The 20,932-nt window shown below is 41.1% G+C and overlaps 4 protein-coding genes across 5 annotated transcripts; 2 read left to right on the forward strand and 2 right to left on the reverse strand.

Annotated features, from left to right (window-relative positions):
• Positions 1 to 1,446: 1,446 nt before the first annotated feature.
• On the reverse strand, positions 1,447 to 4,656 carry mmgt1 (membrane magnesium transporter 1). Its single transcript, XM_086138929.1, has 4 exons — positions 4,533 to 4,656; positions 4,209 to 4,261; positions 4,017 to 4,120; positions 1,447 to 2,149 (listed from the first exon to the last, which is right to left on the reverse strand). Exons 1-4 carry the CDS (start codon positions 4,609 to 4,611, stop codon positions 2,002 to 2,004), a joined length of 384 nt encoding a protein of 127 aa, XP_085995055.1. The 5' UTR covers positions 4,612 to 4,656; the 3' UTR covers positions 1,447 to 2,001.
• Positions 4,657 to 5,154: 498 nt separating this feature from the next.
• pfdn6 (prefoldin subunit 6) lies at positions 5,155 to 7,146 on the forward strand. The gene is made up of 4 exons (XM_086138942.1): positions 5,155 to 5,350; positions 5,519 to 5,589; positions 5,667 to 5,791; positions 6,872 to 7,146. Exons 1-4 carry the CDS (start codon positions 5,287 to 5,289, stop codon positions 6,990 to 6,992), a joined length of 381 nt encoding a protein of 126 aa, XP_085995068.1. The 5' UTR covers positions 5,155 to 5,286; the 3' UTR covers positions 6,993 to 7,146.
• A 4,924-nt stretch (positions 7,147 to 12,070) lies between these two features.
• Positions 12,071 to 13,505, reverse strand: her5 (hairy-related 5). The gene is made up of 3 exons (XM_086106078.1): positions 13,458 to 13,505; positions 13,280 to 13,375; positions 12,071 to 12,520 (listed from the first exon to the last, which is right to left on the reverse strand). Exons 1-3 carry the CDS (start codon positions 13,503 to 13,505, stop codon positions 12,071 to 12,073), a joined length of 594 nt encoding a protein of 197 aa, XP_085962204.1.
• Positions 13,506 to 17,455: 3,950 nt separating this feature from the next.
• Positions 17,456 to 19,765, forward strand: her11 (hairy-related 11). Of its 2 annotated transcripts, XM_086106086.1 has the most exons (5): positions 17,456 to 17,509; positions 18,520 to 18,615; positions 18,700 to 18,793; positions 19,134 to 19,612; positions 19,655 to 19,765. In XM_086106086.1, the coding sequence occupies exons 1-5, from the start codon at positions 17,456 to 17,458 to the stop codon at positions 19,763 to 19,765; spliced, it is 834 nt and encodes a 277-aa protein (XP_085962212.1). The 2 variants fall into 2 exon arrangements, with proteins under 2 accessions (XP_085962212.1, XP_085962211.1); XM_086106085.1 differs by having other exon boundaries at positions 19,134 to 19,765.
• Positions 19,766 to 20,932: the final 1,167 nt, after the last annotated feature.

Here is a 20,932-nt window from a genome sequence, read left to right on the forward strand (position 1 = left end):
AGCTCCTCTCAAGAGTCACCCATGGATGGATGGATGGAGGGAGAGAATACATGAGGGAAAAATAAGGATAAAAGGAAGCATAGAAGAGGTGACTAGTGTGATCCAGAATGTGGAAATGGGATTTGGCTGTGGTTCAGTGCAGAGCTGGATCTATTCTGTGAGATAGATGGCTGTTGGGCACCCCCCAAAATTTGGAAATAAATCATCAGCTATTTTCCATAGCACCTTTGACAGAAACCTGATGAAATATACTAGACAATACAAACAATAGATAATTGCTTTCTTGACTTACTTCATTGTGCTTCAAAAAGTTGACCAATTTTAAAAGTGGCCCTATCATCCTTCCGTTTGTCTGTATGCGGCCCTCAAAAGAAAAACTTTGGACAGTCCTGTTCTACTGGTTGCCAGCCAACCGCAGGGCATTCATAGACAAATTACCATGTTTCTTTTTTTTTTGTTTGTTTTTTGTCAGAAGTTAGCGCAAAGCCCATGGGAAAAAATTAGGCGAGGCAGACGTTAGCCAATTGAATAATTTATTGTTACCAATAAATAACTTCAAACAATAAAAAGTATGGAATGTGAGCATGTAAATACTTGCATCCATTTTCTAATCCGCTTATCCTCACGAGGGTCGCGGGCCCCGTAAATACAGTATCCTAAGTGTGCGCAAAGTGCATGGATGAATGTAGGTGTACGTGTGAATGAAACAAACACACAAAGGAGTGTTACTTGAGGGCAGAGGGCCAGCAAGGGATTGAGGAGCACACTTAAAGACCGGTTGAGCTAGCCAAGGACCCTCCCCTGCCTGCCTGAGAAAACCGCCCCAGCAGGAGGAGCTGTGACATTTAGGAGTGACCAAGTCGGATAAGATTAGAAATGAGTGGGACAGCCAAAGTGAAGATGTTTTGGGGGCAGTCAGTGGCTGTGTCCAAATTCACAGGCTGGGTCCTCCGAAGTTCGCATGACGTCAACCTCTGGCGCGACTTGACTGTGCCTGGTGTCCAAATTCACCGCGGTTTATGCGGTCCATGAAGGCATCAAATGTCCCAGCCTGCAAATTGTCTTTCTAGAATTTGTAAACCACATGTGCTTGAGTCACGCCAGAAGTGACGTCATGTGGAAGGAAAATGCAGCTTTTGGAGGAGGCACGCTGTGAATTTGGACACAGTCAGAGAGCCAGCTTGGATGGTGGTGAAAGCGGTCGAAGGATGAGAATGGAACTGCCAGGCAAGTGAAGTGGAGGAAAACAGAAAAGAAGGTGACAAAAGATGTCGAGAGGGAAGACATGAGGGCAGTTAGTGTTTGAAACAAAAGTCGACCGTAGAACTTTTTTTTTAAGCCACGATGGTCTGTTGTTTTCCTCTAAGCGTTCATTTAGAATGATAGCAGAGCTAATTTGAAATGCCAAGTCTAAATGGAAACCACATGAAATTCAAACATCAAGAGTAAAATCCGGTTGCTTTTATTAAATTATATATTAATAAAATGTCAATGAAAACAGATGTACCAATCATTTCTCTTCCAAGTCAAGAGGGATGAGTCAACAATGTCCGGTCCACACAAATCTAAGAGGAACCTTCCGCTTCAGGGAGCTAAACGTAAAAACTAAATGCTGCCCTGGCCTAAGACAATGAAAAATTGATGAAATGAAACGGCTTCTTTTATTTACCCTTGATACAGAGAATATTCAGTGCAAAGGAGAGAAATATCCCAAGTCGTGTCGCGGGGGACACATGGCTAAGATGCCTCTGTATGCAAGACTCCAAAGCATTTCCATACTGTATATACAAATCAACTGAAGGGTTGGCACACTGGTGGAGGCGACTACTTCAGTGAAAAGAGGTGCACGTTTGTACAGCATGACTGATACTTTATGTACAAATGCATGATCAAAAAAATAAGGGATGGTCAGTCGTGACTCTGCCCCTTCCGTCTAATGACAACAACAACAAAAAATCCTAACCAACATGAGTAATTTCACAGGCAGGGAAAAGGCCAGTCTCAGTGCAAATACTCCAGCTTGCGGAGCCGTAACGGATTTGGAAGCGCTTGCTGAGAGGATGGCTCTTCCTCGGCAGTGCGGAACAGCACTCGTCCTCGGTGGTTGAAAAGGTAAAAAGATGGATGATTCCTCAGTGTGTCAAACGTTCTGTCCAAGGAAGAAAATGGCATTTAGCCACGATAAAACGGAAACTTCTGCAAGTCACGCACACACATGCACCAACTTTTTTTTGTCGTACAGTAGCCCTATAAATAAGCAGCTGAAATACATCTTTGATATTTTAAAATTGAGGACTCCCCCCCAACTATATTGTGGCATCTGAAGCCCAGCGCGTATTGTTGTTGATAAAGCTTGTAAACAGCTGGAAACGCGCGACTTTGATGTGCAGTCTTTGAGCAGACACCAAATGATGTTGATACACTGATAGATACGTGTATGCCATTTACCATTTGAAATCACATTTTTTCATCTGGTGGACGATGTGTGACTTTTTTTTTCTTTTTTTAACTGACGGAAGCAATGATGGAAGCTCAGTTAAAATAACATGACGGGCTGACCTACTGATGCGTACAGTTTGATTTGGCTTGGGAAAAAAAATGATGGACTGACGACAACATTTTGCCAAGTGCCCACATCAGGGAACAGCCATGATCATTTCCGTTACCACACACGTTAGCGTGAAGCTAGCGGACTTTTGTTTGATGCAATTATACGGTTTTTGGTTAAACATTTTGATGTGTCAATATGAGGTGTTTAAGTTGAATTGACCATGCCAGTTTGACAGCAAACATCGACTGGGAGGGGCAAATTAGCAGCTTTAATACACATGCTGCTTTAATACAAGCACACCTCTTATTTGGAAAACTGTGCAAGCAAGAACCGTGAGAACAGGTTTAAATAAGCCGGGGGGGGGGGGGGGGGCTGTTTTTCACATGTGTTTTTATTTGCTCTCGCTATATCCTGGATTTTCTCCCACTCTGGGTGATCAATTATCTTTGACTCAAACTAGACTAAAATGTCAGCAGTTTTCGTCAACTAAAACTAGACTGAAATAGCCATAGACAATTCTGACTAAAATAAGAATAAGACTAAAATGCTCAGTGTAGAAAAGGCTCAGCTCATTCCTTTATTTATTGCGAGACATTCGTGTTGACGCATTTAAGTATTGCGTAAAATTTGACGAGACTAAAAAGAGTATGCACATGACTAAAACTAATAAGAACTGAAATGACAGTTTAACACAAAGATAAGACAAAAACAAAACTAATTTCAGGAATAAAGTAAGCCATTTTAGATCAAATGTTGTGCCAACTTTGTTCTGTGAAGAATTAAGTTGAACACCCACTTGAGAAATAGAATATTGAACAGAATATTGCTGAAATCATAAAATAAGAAAACCTTTATTAGTCTCGCAATGGAGAAATTCCCAATTCACAGCAGCAAAGTTATGAAAGGATTCATGTTTATCCAATTGTTGCACTCGTTTCTCTGAGGATATTTCAAATGGTTCGTAATTTGGAAAAAGTTAATCATCAAGAAATGTGAATTGAATATTGTATTTTCAGAATGCACATAGAATTATGTGCACCAAAAGATTGGCAAAATGTTGTCGTAATCTAACTCATTAGGCCACAAATATAATGATCTTGCCCACTTGAAATCAAATTGGGTTGATTGTGGCCCGCAAACTAAAATCGCATCAACAGTCAATGCAACTACAAGATTAAGTATGAGAGACAAACACTGCCATGTCTGTCAACTTGTGTACGGCACAAGAAATGTATGAGGACAGGTTAGTGTTGGATAAAAGAAGTAAAAGAGCAATTAAAGAGCTGTATTAAATGAGACCAAAAAAAACCTAAATCTTCTACTCATTTCATACATGTTTCCACAGATTTGTCGATTAATCTGCTTTTGGAATAAATGTGTTAAAGTGTAAAGAGTCTTTATAGACAACATGTGTATTAAAGTATGAACAGGCAGACTCATTTTTCAGGTGTATGCAGCAACCTACTTGTTCTTGAGCTCTGAGGAGGCGTCCATGTCTTTAAACTCCCCAGCGATATGGACAATGCCATAGCAGGTCATGACGAATGACAGTAATGTCTGGAGCACAATCTGCAACTCGAACAAAGGGTCGTCGTGTCAAAACATCTCTTGTTGTGCAACGAGAATCTTAAACGTGGGAGAAATGAACGAGACTCACGTCGATTGGCAGAGTTTCGTTTTCCTTCTCTGTTAGTCGCATGTAAGATCGATCTGTGGGAGAAGACCATGAAGTAAAACCCAAGTCAGCGAGATACCGAGGCAAATTTTAAATTTAAAAACATCTGAACAAGTGTCATTTGGAAAGATTGTGATTTAAGATCCAAGGGTATCATTCCCGCGTGAGCTGAGTTAGCATCTTGCAAGCTCGACGTCACCGCACAAGGCCTCGCGAGCGGCTAAAGGCATCAATGCCATCCGAGCCCCTCTCCCGAAGGACAACTGGACCGACACCCATGCATCCACTCCACGCATATAAACTCACGCTGTGCCGCTGAGAAAGCTGCGTGTGCTAAGGCAAAAAGTCCAACGCCGACGACACCTTTCCAAAACGACGAAGCCATTTTCAACAGGAAAACCCTGTGCAGTGCCGTAAAGTGAAATGTGTCGTAAAAAGAAAACATCGCACCCGTATGGACGCAATGTAACATTACGCACAGTTTCAGCATTAACACTGGGCCGAACTGTGGTCAAATTAAAAACAAATCTGCACTTGGAAAAACTATGATTCAATTTTAATATGTTGTGCACACAATTAAACACATATTTCAGCTACATAAATGTTCAAAAGCAATTCTTAAAGATTAATTGCGAATGCATTGAACATTTGAGTTACACTGGTGTACTTGGGAAGTGATTCTTTCGCCGACCACTAGAGTAACTGGACATGTACTGTACCACGCTTTGAGAAGCATTGATCAAAAGGGAATTATTTTGCTGAAGTGTTATTTATATTAACTTCTGTTCTAGAAATTATTTAAAACAACGGAATTCAATAATTTATATCAATGACTGTTATTTTTCAAGGTCGCGTTGTCGGCTGCAGGTCAGTAGATGGCGGTAACGTACGTAATAGATGGTTGCCAAGCATCAATAACTACCAAAGAAGACGAACAATATCCGGCACGAGCCATCACCCTCCTTTCCAGTCCTCAGGTCCACATTCAGCAAGTCAATCCGTTGTTGTAAATATTCACTTAACGAACTGACCATTTGTAGTTATTTCAGTAGAAGCCAACATGGCGGAGGCCATTCAAAAGAAGTTGAATATCGAGTTAGAAAAATATACTCAGATGCAAAAAGGTACGTGCTTTATGTGGCGTTGCAAGGTTTTGGGGTATGATGACTTGCTAGGTTTCCATATATGGGGGAGTCGCGCATTCGACACAGTCTGGATTTTGTACATTTATGTTTTTCGATTACTAAAGTGCTAACGTAATTGTCTTACTACCGATTGTCTGTGCTACTTAGATGTTAGCAAGAGCATGTCAGCACGACAGAAGCTGGAGACGCAGCTAGCAGAGAACAATATCGTAAAAGAGGTACAGTACATTTGCCGTATAGCACACCGCACGTGATTTATGATTCGGCGCAATAACATGGCTGCATTTTTTTTTAGGAGCTGGATATATTAGACAGTGCAAATACGGTGTACAAATTGATTGGCCCTGTTTTGGTAAAACAAGACTTGGACGAGGCAAAAGCGACTGTGACAAAAAGATTGGAATACATCAATGGAGAAATGTGAGTCACTCCGTTTGAGTTCTGTCATCTTTTTTCGGTCCACCCATGTATTTTTATTTATTTTTTTGTATAGCTGCTACTCTCCATCCATCTATTTTCTGTCGTGCTTGTTCTCATTAGCGTCACTGGTGAGCTGGAGCTAGTTGATTTGTGGGGGTGAAGTGGCGACTGAGAAACCTGTGCTACTCTATCTGATTCTGTTTTTATTTGTATGTATAAAAAAACAACAGATAAGATATCCTTTATTTGTCCCACACTGGGGAAATTTACAGCCTCCAGCAGCAAGAATGTGGGTAGAAAGAAGAAAGTAGTAATACACGCTCTGCTGTGAATTTTTGTTACACGCCGCACAAATGCAGAAATACAAGATATGTCCCACCTCTCAGACGGTTCATTGCCTCGTTCGCAGGCATCTCGGCAAGAGATGGAAAGCAGACTTCCATCTTTTCAGCAACTGTTTAGAAATATAAGTGTGACTCAAACAGTGAACCTGGGGTTTCAAAGTAATCTTTCATGTAAATTCCCATACCCCAACTCTTAACGCAACTTGGGGGGCCTTTTGAGTCAAAGTGATACAGTATAGTATGATACAAAACCACATGGTTATAAGTGTATCAACAAGACTATAAGTACAGTGAACAGTGTTGTACTGAAAATCCACTCGTAATTCAAGCCCCTCAAAAATTTGCTTCCTCTTCTTCGGTCGTATGCAACAAAATAATTGAGAAGCACTGGTCTAAATGAGGCAATTGGTTCAGGGTGTCCCCCGCCTACTGCCCGAAGATGGCTGGGATAAGCTCCAGCACTCCCCGTGACCCTTGTGAGGGAGGATATACAGTGGTTCAGAAAATGAATGGATGGATGGTCTAAAAAAACGAATGTTTGGAAGTGTCAGAATGTCCAATATTTGATTCATAAAAGGAAGACTTGGTCCAAATCACATTTTGATGTGATTGACTCAAAGTGAGCACAGTGCTCAAGTTCTAAGGTCTTGAAGATGTTTCCAGTCGAATAGAGAACTGACTTGAAACATTGCTTCCATTTTTGTTTTTATTTTTCTGTCTCTGTCTCTTGTTACAGTCAGCGGTATGACACACTCCTGAAAGACTTGGAGAAGAAGTCTGACCAGCACAGACAGCTTTTGTCCAGTTTACAGCAGGAGTTTCAGAAAGCGCAAGGCCTCGCTGTTGGGAAAGTCTGACCAAGTGAAGAATTTCGATTCATCAATACGCACGCGCATACTTCACAGAGACATAATCACATCCTAACAGCTCAGAAGATGGGATTGAAAATTCACGCAAGCATTGCGACTCCTCTGTTTGTAACTAATAATAAACCTTCTCTTTTTCATGAAACTGTTTCAACAGCTTGTCTTGATGACTTGTCAGGTGACGATTAGACACATTACCAATGCACACGATTAGACACATTACCAATGCACACGATTAGACACATTACCAATGCACATATGAATTTTAATATGGTTTGAGGAAAGGATGAACATGTATTGAGTCTGCATCTCTTCAAAATCCTTCAAATACCGAATGATATTCAGTGTGCAATGATGGGGTGGGGAGGTGGACCCCAGCGTCCAAGATAAAAACAAATACCTGTTCGATACTCTTTAAAAATGAAAATGGTTTATTAACATGCAGGATGACTCGACAACCCATGGCAAAAAATTAGGGCACGGGTCATCACTTTAGTTGTCTAATTTTGGAGGGGGGAAAAAGGAAATCCATCCCTCTGCCTTGAAGAAACTTAAAAGAGCAAGACAATGTTTGTGTACTTTTTAACATACGGACTTGTTAGAAGTTTTGCATTTTTTGGTGTGCCGAAAAAATTTAATCGGAATTCAGCACCTACATTTTGTATTTACTTGGGTCGTCTCTGTGTGATATTAAAATTGGTTTTGGTGAACTGAAACCTTTTGTATGTGATAAATATGCAAAGAACACAGAAATCACGAAGGCGGCAAATACTACTTCACAGCACTGTATGGTATTTCATTTCAGACATTTCTACTGTGATTTGAACAGTGTTTTATGGTTTTCATGCTCATGCTGTTGGGAATACAGTTGACAAAATCCAGCAGTATCATTTTCTATTTTGGGGTATGTTGTTGTCAACGGTGGCACAATGGGCAACTGGTGACCATGTCAGCCTCACTCTACAGAGATCCAGCGTTTGAATCCTTCCTGTTTGCATGTTCTCCCCATACTTGTGTGGGTTTTCCCCGGGTACTCTGTTTTCCTCCCACATTCCATGGATAGTAGGTTAATGGAACGCTCTAATTTCTCCCTTGGAGTGATTCGATGATGGATGCCATCAACATAGCAATTGTTGACTTGTGACAAATTGCAAAGGTGTCTGTAATTATTTAGCTGATCATTGTTTTCTTCTGTTTCCAGAGAGTATATTCTTGGGGTTGGGATTTACTCATTTGTTCCTTTTTTGTGACAAAGAAAGGTGTTCAGAGAATGTGATATTTCATATGCACTACGATAGTGGCACCCGTAACGTGGAAGTCCCCCGTGAAACACTTGAGAGTGATTTGGTCTTAACGCCGTCAGTGTGAATTGACACTTAAACTTCTGGTGCGCACGAGCCTGCGAGGTCTTTGGCGCGTGGGTGTGAGCGATCCCACGCTGCCGTTTGACACACCACCCACCGTTCCAAAAACACGGCCTCTATGTCACAATCTTCTGAAGAGTGGCAGTGTTCTTAATGCAATATGCGTGACACCTGCATCCGTGTGCTCTTTTGGCTCCAAATCAATCCACGCAGCTATTTGATGAAATGCAATGATAGTTGGCGATGTCATAATATCAATATATTCAAATACATTTGGGTTAGTTTACGCACAGATAAGTAGTTCAACCTAAAAGGTGCCTCCACGTGACTTCACTGGTGCGTTACTTTCCCCCAAAACGAAATCGCGTTAAAGAGCACAAACACATTTGCGATGTATCTTTACCTCGTTTCCTTCAGTACTCTCGCTCAACGCGGGTGCCTTCAAACCCAGCCAAGTAATCCTCCTTTGCGACTTTTTTTTTTTTTAACGCAGAGACAATAAATTAAGTTTAATCTGTTTTTTGGGAAGCAAATGCCCCTCAATGAAAAGCTAATCTCATTCCTTTCATTGATGCTCCTTTGCTGCGGGAGGTTTAATCCGTGTGTGAAAGAGAATCCTGGCCATGCGATCAACCAGCGGGACTAACACCTCCATTCAGAGCAGCAGACTGCCAGGAAATTGTGCTTTTCAAGTTACAGTACTCCCCTACCTACATATACAGTACACATCACGCTGTTTGAGGAGTTTCCCCGCAAAATGTAACTTTCATGTCTATTTTGTTTAGCGTTTCAATTGTGTTTTTATAATTACCGCGTGGACAGGTTTACCTGTATATGTTAATCTTCGATTTCATTACACGTGAACGCAAATTCTTACTACTGTATAGCCATCATGTATGTGAAACTCGTATAATGATTACGCATTGTGAAATAATGACTGAACTTGGTCTACAGCTAAAAAATTAACCATCTCAAGAAATGTACCCTTTCTTAGGTGAAAATTGGTGTTCTGAAAAGTATTGTAAATATTAAACGTGTTTGATGAATCACTATGATAGAGGTTTCCGTTGTTTTTTTCAACTACTCAATTTAAATTTTTTGGACGATATCACTGGTCAACAAATCTTATAAACCTTTTTTTTATCAGAGTAAACCTCTCTTGTTAGGTTCAGCATGTGTCATAGCTACTGTAAATTACAAGGCATGGTAAAATCCGTAATGCAGAAGCTTTTGTTGGTCACATTTAAAAAGTAAAACAATGAAAATAGTTCATCCCAATAACCTGATGTGCAAGTAACAAAGTGAAGGAAGGCATTTTTAATCAGAATCAGAATAATCTTTATTGGCCAAGTATGTAGGACACACAAGGAATTTGTCTCCGGTACTAAAAGACCTTTAGAGACACATAAAGCCATTTCTGATTCAAATTTGCTGTTGACCATGACTGTTTTTTAAATTTATTGAGAAATTCATATGTGGTCCCTTCACATTTTGTTGTTCGGCACCTGCTCTACATTCTCATCAAATACTGAGAGAAGACATGCACACACACATTTCACAAGCACAACCATTTCTGCAGGGCTGTTTGCACTCTTGTTCCCTGATGGTCAATATGGATGAACCATTAAGGCGCACATTGTGATGTTGATCTCACAGGGCTTTCATCTTTGAAAAGAAACGACAGTGGCCTTTAACAGCCGTCCCAGGCATCCAGTTTCAAGTGTCCTTAAATTGTTCAAGAAAGTTGTTCATATCCTCGACAAGGTTTTCAAATTTTGTCTTAAACTTCCAACTCACCTCTGTCGTCGATGCTGGACTATAACACTTTGTGGGACAGCAAAATATCTGGTCGTCGCAGAGCCACAGTCTTGATACGTCGACGTGAGTCCAAAAATAAGATGGTTCTTGATGAGTAGAGCAGTTAGCTGTGTTAGCTTCAGCTCGTGCTAGACCAGGGTTAGTGAACTCCAGTTCCTCGAGAGCCATATCCGACCTGTTTTAGATCCCTCTCGACTTCAGCACACCTGATTCAAACGCAGCTCATCAGCAAGCCCTGTAGAGGCCTGAAATAATCATGAACAATTGAATCAGGTGTGTTGGAGTAGGGAGGGATCTAAAACAGGCAGGATATGGCTCTTGAGGAACTGGAGTTCCCTACCCCTGTGCTAGACTAATCGACATATAGTCTTTCGACTATTTATACTGGCAGGGTTTGTGGTGAGGAAGCAAGTCAATGACATAAAGCAAAGCTCCATCTTGGTCACCAAAACAATAAAGACAATAATCCACTGACTGTGTGTCAATGAAAATTTTATTGAGTCGGAAATAATATGACATTGTGTCATCACTTGCAGGAGGTTTTATGAGTGAGGATGGAAAGTTGTGGATGAGCATAGAAGTTAGCCTCATGTTGACATCTTTAGTTAGTCTGATTGCTTTTAACAGATGTTTTGTGATTAAAAACATGTACCATCAGGATTACAACACTGAAAGCGACACGTCGCTTCACGACACTGACATCAGTACTGGGTGGCCAGCGCAAATTATAAGCGTGGTGAAATGTTTTAGCAAAACTGAGACCTGGTTTTGTGCATGTCAATTAACGATGGTCCTACTGCCTGGGGACCCCAGGAGTCCGAGAAACAACTCTTCCGAGCACACTCGTTTTCCTTTTTTTTTAGATTTAGTATTTATCTGAATTTATGGTCAGATTTTAAATTTCTGAAGTCATACATAAACCTATTCTGACATAATCATCATGTGAATTGAACTGCATGTCACTTTGTGTTTTGTTGGAATTCATCACTTTATCTAATTTACTGAATCAACATGTTTAGACTCTTTGCGGTAGAATTGGCCTTGTGGTTGCAAACAAGTTCCAAAGAAATCAAATCATCCAATTGTGTTTCAGCCTTTGTAGATTGGGTGCTGTCTGGATTGCTGGACATTGTGTGAGTGGCCACTCGTGTGTCCGTCTACATGTGAAAGCAAATCCAAGACGTCATTAGCATGTCAATTGGGATGTCCAATGTGCATCGAGTATGTGTGAACTACAATGCCCTTTCATATTGGATGACCAATTGACTGTAGAATTGCTCAAGCCACCCCAGAAAAAAAAAAAAGAAAAAAGAAAAAAAATCAAAAACATTAACAAGACTTTTTGATCATTTGCATCGTGTTCCCATCCTTGCATAAAAAAAAAGACCATGATCAAAATATAAGAAAACCCTGAAAAATAGGTCACATTAAAGCATCTGTACTTTATAATTGACAATATATTTACACCGTCTGCTGCAGGGGGCATCAACATGGACGTAAGGCCCACGTGAGTACTGTGGTCAGTGGGCTAACAAGTGATGGGACATTGTGATTTTCTGGAAATGTTGTAGAAATGATCATTTGAAAATGTAAAGACTTGCAGGGATTTCTAGACATGAATTGTTTTGTATAGCAGTCTGTTTCTTACTTTGTGAAATCATTGTTTCTAATTAGTGGGAAAAATCATTGCATAGGAATAACGTATGATTGAAGGTAATTTGGGCAAATGTCTTATTTCAGAAGTGGGGATGCATCTGCTATCCCTTCGTATAAATAGGGAGTGAAGGAGTAGTTCTCTTTTTCAAAAAAAAAAGTTGGATGACCCCTGGTCTACTGGCATGAAAATGTATCAAAAATAGAATATACCACTTTACAACATGAAAAAATTCATGACTGAGGCCAGGGCCTCCACACAGGGTCCGGACTCTGGGCGCAGGCTGTGGGGGAGGAGAGCTGTTTTGTGGCGTCGGAGTACTGATATACGGTCGCCTGGGGCTGGTAAGCATGGGAAATGCCTTCCTGGAACTGGTGCTGACTCTGATGCGCAGAATACAGAGAGTGGACGTGTTTGTGTGGACTCACTGAAGTGGGCTCTTGAGACCCTTGGTTGGAACCTGATTCATCACTGGCTATGAAGCGTCTGATCCTGAGGAGACATGTCCTCATGCCCTCCCGGTCATCATGCCGCTGCTGGGGGACACTGGGGCGCTGCCCCTGGGTTGACAAAACCGACGTTATTGCAGGCTGACCCATCTCGTCGTCCTTTTTGTCCGACTTCAAGAATCGCACCACACTCTCCAAGATTTCAGCCTTCTCCACTTTAGGGTTGGTTAATTTCTAAAATGAACAAGAAAAGAGACAAACGGTCAAAGTCAGAATCATCTGGAATGCATGGATGCAGTCTGTCCTTTGTCCTATCATGGTTTGAGATGACACACAGCGCACAAAAAAGTTTGCAGTTTGCAAGTTGGCATCAGAATACATATGTCATCACACAAAGGCTCGTTCGCAGTACTGTCATTACATTATTTGTCTACAATTTCTTTTCAGTCTTTTTTTGATTTTTTTGTGCAACACATTTTAATTCTGGCATTATTGAAGTACAGTTTGTCCTGGAAAGTTTTCATGTTCAAACTGTTTAATGTTGTAGTTGCTTCCATTCATATCGAATGCACTTTTTAGAACTACAACTGAAAAAAAAATCTTTTTTATGAACCCTTGGGCTCCATTGTGCTTTTGTGTTTTTTAAAAAATGTTAATGTTTTTGGGCGGTCCATTTTTTGAAGGTTGTGGTTGGTGTAAAAATTGTGTGAAACGCTGTACCACAGTCGACAGGGACCCTCAACTAAAGTTCTGAGGTATATAATAATTTGCTCACATGAAGACTCTGTGCACTTACTTTTCTTTCTTTTCATTCTTTTTTCATTTATGGTCAAGGGGTTTTCATGCTAATATTGAACTACGCGTAGTTTGGTGCTAAACTGTGGCGTGTTTCAATTTACGCACAAATTGGGGTCATGGGGGAGCCTGAGAAACGGAACCTCGTCGACGACAACGTAAACCAAGAACAGCACGCAATCTTATCACACCGTGTACCTCATTGTGTGTGTTCTCCAGCATTAAAACTCTCAACGTCTCCAAACTGCGGTTGATACGCTCCCGTCTGCGTTTCTCCATCACAGGTTTCGACACCTTGAAAAAAAAGTCAGTCAAATATCGCTCGAATCAGAAACACTTTTGTTGTTGTTGTTATAGTTCCAAATGTGCAGCTTACCCTTCTCATTCTGTGCCTGTGAGGCTGTGGTGAAGTGAACGCTTTCATACTGACTTGTATAGGCAAAGCTCGCTCTGCACAAATCCAGAAAGTGGATGTCTTGCACCTGGTTTGCAAATATAAGGAGGTCCCTGCCGCGCCCCAAGCATTTAGGGGAGACGAAGCGAGGCCAATTTCATTTACATTTAATCCTCTTTGACGCATGCATGTCCCGCGATACCGCCTTAATTCACATGTAAAATCACGTCTTCAACTGGAAAAGTCTTTCATGTGCGGCCGGTTGTTCAACGACATTGCGAAAGACGAGGCACAGGTAAATGAGCTCGGGAAAACCCCGGGAATAGGATACAATACAATAAAAATAAATACAGTACAACAGCAAATACAACAAAGTGTATGTATGATTGATAACAATATCACAGATGAATAGTTTAGGGAATAGAGTGGACAATATCAGGACACAGCACACAGCACACAAGAATGATAGTAAAATACTGTATTATTACAATCAATTACAAGTATATAATGTTTTTGTTCTACTGTGTGAACCTCTTATGGTCGCTGCTGTGTCCATGAATGCATCCATAAACGCACGCGCGCACATGCGCGCGCACTCGCGAACGCGCACGCACGCACAAACTTTTGCCGCAGACCAGATCGCCCATTTCACACCCGAACGCCCGTGCTCGTGTTGTTTATTTTCCCTCCAGGAGTGTCGTTGGTAAAGAGTAGCACGAGCACACTTGTGCACCACAACACGTGTCTTGTTTGAATAACGGCCGGATGTTGTATAACATACATTTGATTTGCCCTCGACCAACGTGCATGCATGGTGGCACTTTTGGCAAGTGTGTACACTGCATTTGTGGCGCCTTGATCCCTATAATAGGCTCAAGTGTGGAGATAACACTAAAGGATGATAGGATCATGGCTATCCCGCGGAGATTAAGCGCCTTTCAGACGCGCTGATACTTCCGCTTCAAATCAAAGAGGGCCGATTAGTGGAGGCCCGAAGATGATGGTAACCATGGCTAACCGAGTCTATCTATCTATCTATCTATCTATCTATCTATCTATCTATCTATCTATCTATCTATCTATCTATCTATCTATCTATCTATCTATCTATCTATCTATCTATCTATCTATCTATCTATCTATCTATCTATCTGTCTGTCTGTCTGTCTGTCTGTCTGTCTATCTATCTATCTAAAATACAACTGTATTTATTTTATTACATTTTATCCATTTTGAGTATACTTACAGTACTTTAGGACACAAAAGATGGTTCCCCGGGCTCCTCTAAATAATGAAGGACCTTGTATGATCTTGTCATTTTATTATTTTGAGTGAAGCGTGATGTAAAAATTCCAAATTCCCACCCTCTCCAGCCTGCCCTGACAGCACTAGGTAGCTCCTTCAGCCAGAGACTGTTACACCCGCGCTGCAAGAAGGAGAGATACCGACGCTCGTTCCTACCGACTGCTGTCAGGCTGCTGAATGAAAATAACAACAATAATAATAATAATAATTACATCATGTGAAAAACAATTGTAAATAGCACTGTGATTTATCCCTTTTGTATTTATATTGCACTTAATTGAACGGTGTTTGTTTGTTTTTTCTTCTTTCTTCTTTCTACCCACATTCTTGCTGCTGGAGGCTGTAAATTTCCCCAGTGTGGGACAAATAAAGGATATCTTATCTTAAATATTGATATAAAATAAACCTGACCATTTCCATAATAATTCGTCAGTAAAATACTGGATATCCAACACACATTATGTGCTGCATCATGTACTGCAGTATATATTTGCTTAACTGTATGACTTCACAGGAATATATTTGCACTAAATTTATTCATTCAAAAATGCTAGTACGTAGGCCTAAGGTGTACTGTAAATTATCCAATTCAGAGCCTTCACATACCTGTAGAAATACAGTCATGTCACTGCAACATTCTATACCCTTTTGTGCTAAACTGCATATCAACTGTGGGTGAACGTCCATACTGCAGAGGCCACATTAGATTTTCAAAAGGGACAAGTGGGGGTGAATCGGGTTAACGTGTAAAAAAATGGTTTTGATGAAGAAAAAAAACGACAGTTTTTCTCTGTTGCTTCGGTACATTTCTCTGATCAGAATAGAAATTTTCAAAAAACTAAGAGCATTTTTGAAAACAATTCATACAAAGAGCAAAACATCATGAATGCCCCGCAAAAGTCATTCCCTTTGTCAAAATCCTTATAACACCTCTTAGAAGTCAGTGTCTGTGTCATTGAACATGTCAGTGCTTTGGCCTTGAAGTGCCAAACACAAAATCAATCATTAAACACAACAGCAAAAACACACACACACAAAAATGAACACATCAGCAAATCAAAAACACAAAAAACAAAAACAGAACACAAATGCAAAAAAAAAACCACAACAAAAAAATAACCTAAAGCCCCAAAACTTATTGCAACAGCAAATTAAAAATCATAAAAACAACAACAACAACAAAAACATAATCACAGCAGCAAATGAAAAAAAAAGTCACACAAATAACTAAACAAAAGTTACGTTGACACTCCTGGTATATTTAAATCCTGAAATTATGGTATTTAGTGTTGGTGTGCCACCCCAATATTTTAAATGTCCTCATCTAGCCACCCCCAAAAATGGAGTGGGTTGCATGTCGCAGGCAGGCCAAACTTTCCTCACCTCTGCTGTATGCTATTTAATTGCCGCATGGGCATGACAGTCTGCATTTTGTTGTCTTGTACTTGTGACACTAAAGTTGAATCTAATCTGGTTGACCTAATTTAATTTCATTTAACATATTCTTTCTGGGGGAGGAGTTAAGTGTACACGCCCTCTTAAACAAAACAAATACTGTAGAATGCTTGCTTGAGCCTGTGATGGAACTAATTAGTTCTCTTTTTTTTAAGTGTGCTTTGTGGACACCAAAAGGACCGTTTCCTTCCAATATCGTAACTCTTTCATAGTCACGCCGACCTAAGTTCGTGTGCCTGTGTGTGCGTGCGTGCGTGCGCGTGCGCGTGTGTGTGTGGGGGGGGGGGCTGGGGGGGGGGGGGCACCGGGAGACGTGTAGTGAAGGCAACAAGTGGCCGTCTGGCTTGTGAAGTGCAAACAGGAGGTATGATTCACCCCCGAGCAGCACACTTGACACTCGGGTGTAAACATCATCCTCACACTTCATCATCATCTTCATCAGCAGACAAACGTGACCCCCCCCCCCCCCCCTTTTCCTGTCCTCTACTCCCATGGAAGCAAACTCCATATTCGTAGTTCTTTACAGTTACGTTCAACGCGTCTCTCTAAACGAGAGGCATGTAAAGCATCAAATTGCGTTCGCACCCAGGGAAATTCACTCGTGGACGTCGTGCTCGTTTGGTCGTGGTCATCACTTCATGCAAAACATCGAAGTCTCACACATCATAAAATGTTGGGCAGTTTCTCACTTCATTTCTGTTCCCACGAGAAAGAAAGCTCTTTCCCAGCCTCGCACCCCATTGGGGGCATGTGAGGGTGAATACGTCGCCTGATTAAAATTTTAAATTAATTGTATGCAATTCTATCTATTGAATTTTTTTGTTTTTCACATTTTTTTTCTGATCACTAATTGCAAAAGATTTTTTAGCGGAATGTAAGTAAGCACTGACATAAAACAAAATGCGTGACCCATTAAAGAAAACTAGCATAAAATAAGACATTTAATTGTTGATATTATGATGATGTGGCTCAATTAAGCTTTCATTGTTGTGTGACATGAGTTGAGTTTTTCCGATCTCTATTTATAGAGATATATTTAAGTGTAGTTTTGATTTTGTGATAAGGGCAGCAAAAAATCTTAATCAAGGCATTTTGATTATGAGGCGTGGCCACGGACGCCTGCCAGCCAATCAAAGGCGAGCTTTGGGCGCCTACTTAAGCACCCCTCCCACCAACATCACCATGTCCTTCACTGCACCAGCTCTCACTTCGGGACCAACATGACAAGGAACTTTGCAAAAACGCTCGAGGAGGATAACAAGAGTAGAAAAAGGGTGAGACTTACATGTTATCATTTGCTCAAATAGGATTTACGTAGAAAGTACCTCGAAGATCGGGCTACCAAGTTGGTGGGTGAGGGGGTGGGTTGATACAGTTTTGACTTTTGCATGATTTAGCCCTGTTTTCAGTTATTCTAAACATAATAAGTGAAGAGTTCTTGTCTCATTTGAAGACAATCATAGATTTATTTCACAACATTTCACACTCTCCACGTGGATAAAAAAATCAAACACGTTTGGAACGTATTATGTCGTTACAATTCAAATGATGAGCTGTTCACAACACAACATATGTGCTGGGACCCCAACTTAAGCAATGCTTGCGTGGACCAGTCCCCTATATGAGAGGACAAAATAATATAAAAGTGGCATGAAATATGTTTGCGGCTAAATGTGTTTTTTGTATATTTTTCAATTTAAGGTATACAAAAAAAAAGACAAAGAAACACTTGTATGAGACAAAAGGTCAATCAATAAGTCAAATTATAAAAATACTTTTGAATTAATATTTGACAAGGTAAAGCCAAGACGAGCATTGTCGTGGTTGTAAGGACTCATATATTGAATATCATTAGATTCAGTGCTGGCCCAGGGCTTTACAGGGCCCCAAGCAGAGTTTGATGTGGGAGGGGGTGGGGGGGGGCCCACCTCCCATCAACACAAGTCACTTTGCTTGACTACTCCTGACACAGGTACAGTACACAGGATTTTCATATTTGAGTCATCCCTCTCATTTCTTTTTTGTAAATACAGTATGTCTATAAACATCCTCATGCTTTTAGGGGTACTCCCCGAGGCAGTTGCTTAATTCGTTTGCGCCTCAGGCAGGTGAATCAATCAATCAATCAATTAATCAATCAGTCAAAACATTAGAGCGCTTTTCACAGAAATTGTAACTAAAAGTGCTTTACAGATCAAAATCCTATTGTGTTGCATTATTTGGAGATTTAGTAAAGCCCAAATTTGCAGCATCTACTCATCTTGCTGTCGATACTTATCAATAGATTCTCAAACCGGCTGTGGAAAAGAAGAGACGAGATCGGATAAACAAAAGCCTTGCAGAGCTCAGAAGCTTGTTGTTGACTAATACTGCGGATCCGGTGAGTTGTCGTTATTCTAAAAAGAAAATGTGAGCAGATAGCATCTATTGATAGGAACTGTATTGAAAACAATATCACCAACAGCGTTTGCAGAATCCCAAAATTGAGAAAGCAGAAATTTTGGACTTGACTGTGGAATATCTTCACAAGTGGACAGATGGCAAGAAAATGAGCAATGGTTAGTCACACAATGTGCTATATCCGCTAGGCCAGTGTTTCCCAACCTCCATTGAGCTGAAGTGGACTATATAGTTAATCTTTGAAAATTCTTATGGCACACCACCAAGCAAAATTGAGGGGGAAGAGAGAGAGAGAGAGACAAGTGGATACACAGATTAATGAAATACTTTCCGCCATGTCGTGGAAGAGCATTTAATGGTTCTGCTTGCCACCATATATCACTACTAAAGACAGAGGATGAATTACGCGGCACATTGGTTGGGAATCACTGATCTAGTCATGTTCATGTCAACCTTTGCAACACCTAATGAGGGAACCGCTCCCTCTGTATCCACCAGATGCTCCCAGTGGTGTGGTAAGTTTCGACCCGAGTGGCCCTCCTTGCTTTACCGTTGAGGGTGCAGGTTTTCGGCAGTGTGTGTGGCAAATGGCCAGCTATATGCATAAGATGCCGGCGTTGCAGCGAGCCGGCTTAATGGAAGGGCTGAAGCACCATGCGGAGAAGCATCGGGCCGAACAGCAGCCTTCGTTCAACTCCCGCACGACACTGACGGATGCGGCGTCAGCGGAGGTCATTAGCACATCTGAGATTCAAGATTCCCACAACGCTCTGCTTCTCTCGCATTCCCCGCCTCAGCCTCATGGTTGCTCCACTCCGCTCCATTCTCCTCCCACCTCCCCCTGGTTCTCCACATTTTCTTCCTCCTCTCCTCCTTTCCCCTCGTTCGCCTGTCACTTCTCCTTTTCTCCCAGCCTGTCACCTCTGTCGGCCAACACCTCTTTTTCCTCCCTCCCGCACTCCATTCACGCTCTGCCCGCCCACGTGACTTCCTCCTCCTCCTCGCCCACGTTGGCTCAGCAGGCAGGCCCGACGGTCTTCCACTACCCCTCGGTTACCTCGTCGAGGTCCCCTTCGCTCCCCACTCAGTCACAGAAGTCATCCGCACTCACGTGGAGACCCTGGTTCTGAAGTGTGGCGCCCTCTAGTGATGAGTGACTGGAACTCCAGTATGCCTGCAAATGGACAGTGTAAATACACGATGAAATGACTACTATTTTGGAATTCCCTTGTAAATAAATCTTATTGTTTTTGTTCTTTCGCGATAATGGTGTGATAAAGGTCGCCTGTGAATATGCCTCTTCTTAAACATTTTGTGAGAGCTGCAATGCCCCTCATCAGAAAATGTTACAAATGCTCAAAACTCAACCAGATTTTAAGCCCCCCGCCCCCCAAGAAAAGACAAGAAAAACGTTTAATAAGGTCACCTCAAAGGCCCTCAGACAAAATAACCCTTGGAGACAAATCATCGAAATCAGTTCATCATATATTTGCTAAAAAAAACTTGGGGATGATCCAGATGTTTTTAAAAGAAAAAATTAAAACAAAAGTAGGAGTTATTTTTGGTCAGTAGTGGTTTACACCTTAGAACTCATGGATTACATGGTTGAAGTTTTTGCTCAGTCTCTTCTTAAGTCATGAACACTGGCCTCAACTGAGGCGAGGGAGACCTCCGATTTATTTTTTTTGTGTTGTCTTGGGTTCCTTTGTGACCTCCCTGATAAATCGTTGCTCTGGTCTTGGGGTCATTTCCTTCAGACGGTAACTCCTGGTAAGATTTACCACTGTTCCATGTTCTTCATTTGTGGAAAATGACTCTCATCGTGGTTGGTTGGAGTCCTAAAACTTTAGTATTGACTTTTGCAACCCTTTGCAGCCTGATGGATGCCTGATAATGATCCACTTATTTGTAACTATTCACAAAATATTTATATTTTAAAATGTATTTTTCTCAAATGACCATAATAACAATTGAATAATGATCACAGTCTTATGCTATTGGTTGGAGTACAGTACTTAATATTCCATAATTTATTGCTATGACTATTATGATATGATGCTAGTGATGATGATGATGATGGTGATGATTATTAGTCGTAGTAGTACTAGTACAAGTCGTAGTAGTAGTAGTATAGTAGTAGACTTATGTAATACCATGTAACTAGTGGAATTATTATTGTTACTATTGAAATCCCACTGACAAAATGGTCCAGAGAACGGATGGATGCATGGTTCCATCTACTGCATTCAGGAGCACCAAAAACGCTTGAAGAAAATATTGGCCAAACACCCTTCTGG

This window comes from Hippocampus guttulatus, chromosome 2 (genome assembly GCF_054856545.1).
Source record: "Hippocampus guttulatus isolate MCC_2025c chromosome 2, RoL_Hgut_1.0, whole genome shotgun sequence".
NCBI lineage: Eukaryota > Metazoa > Chordata > Actinopteri > Syngnathiformes > Syngnathidae > Hippocampus > Hippocampus guttulatus.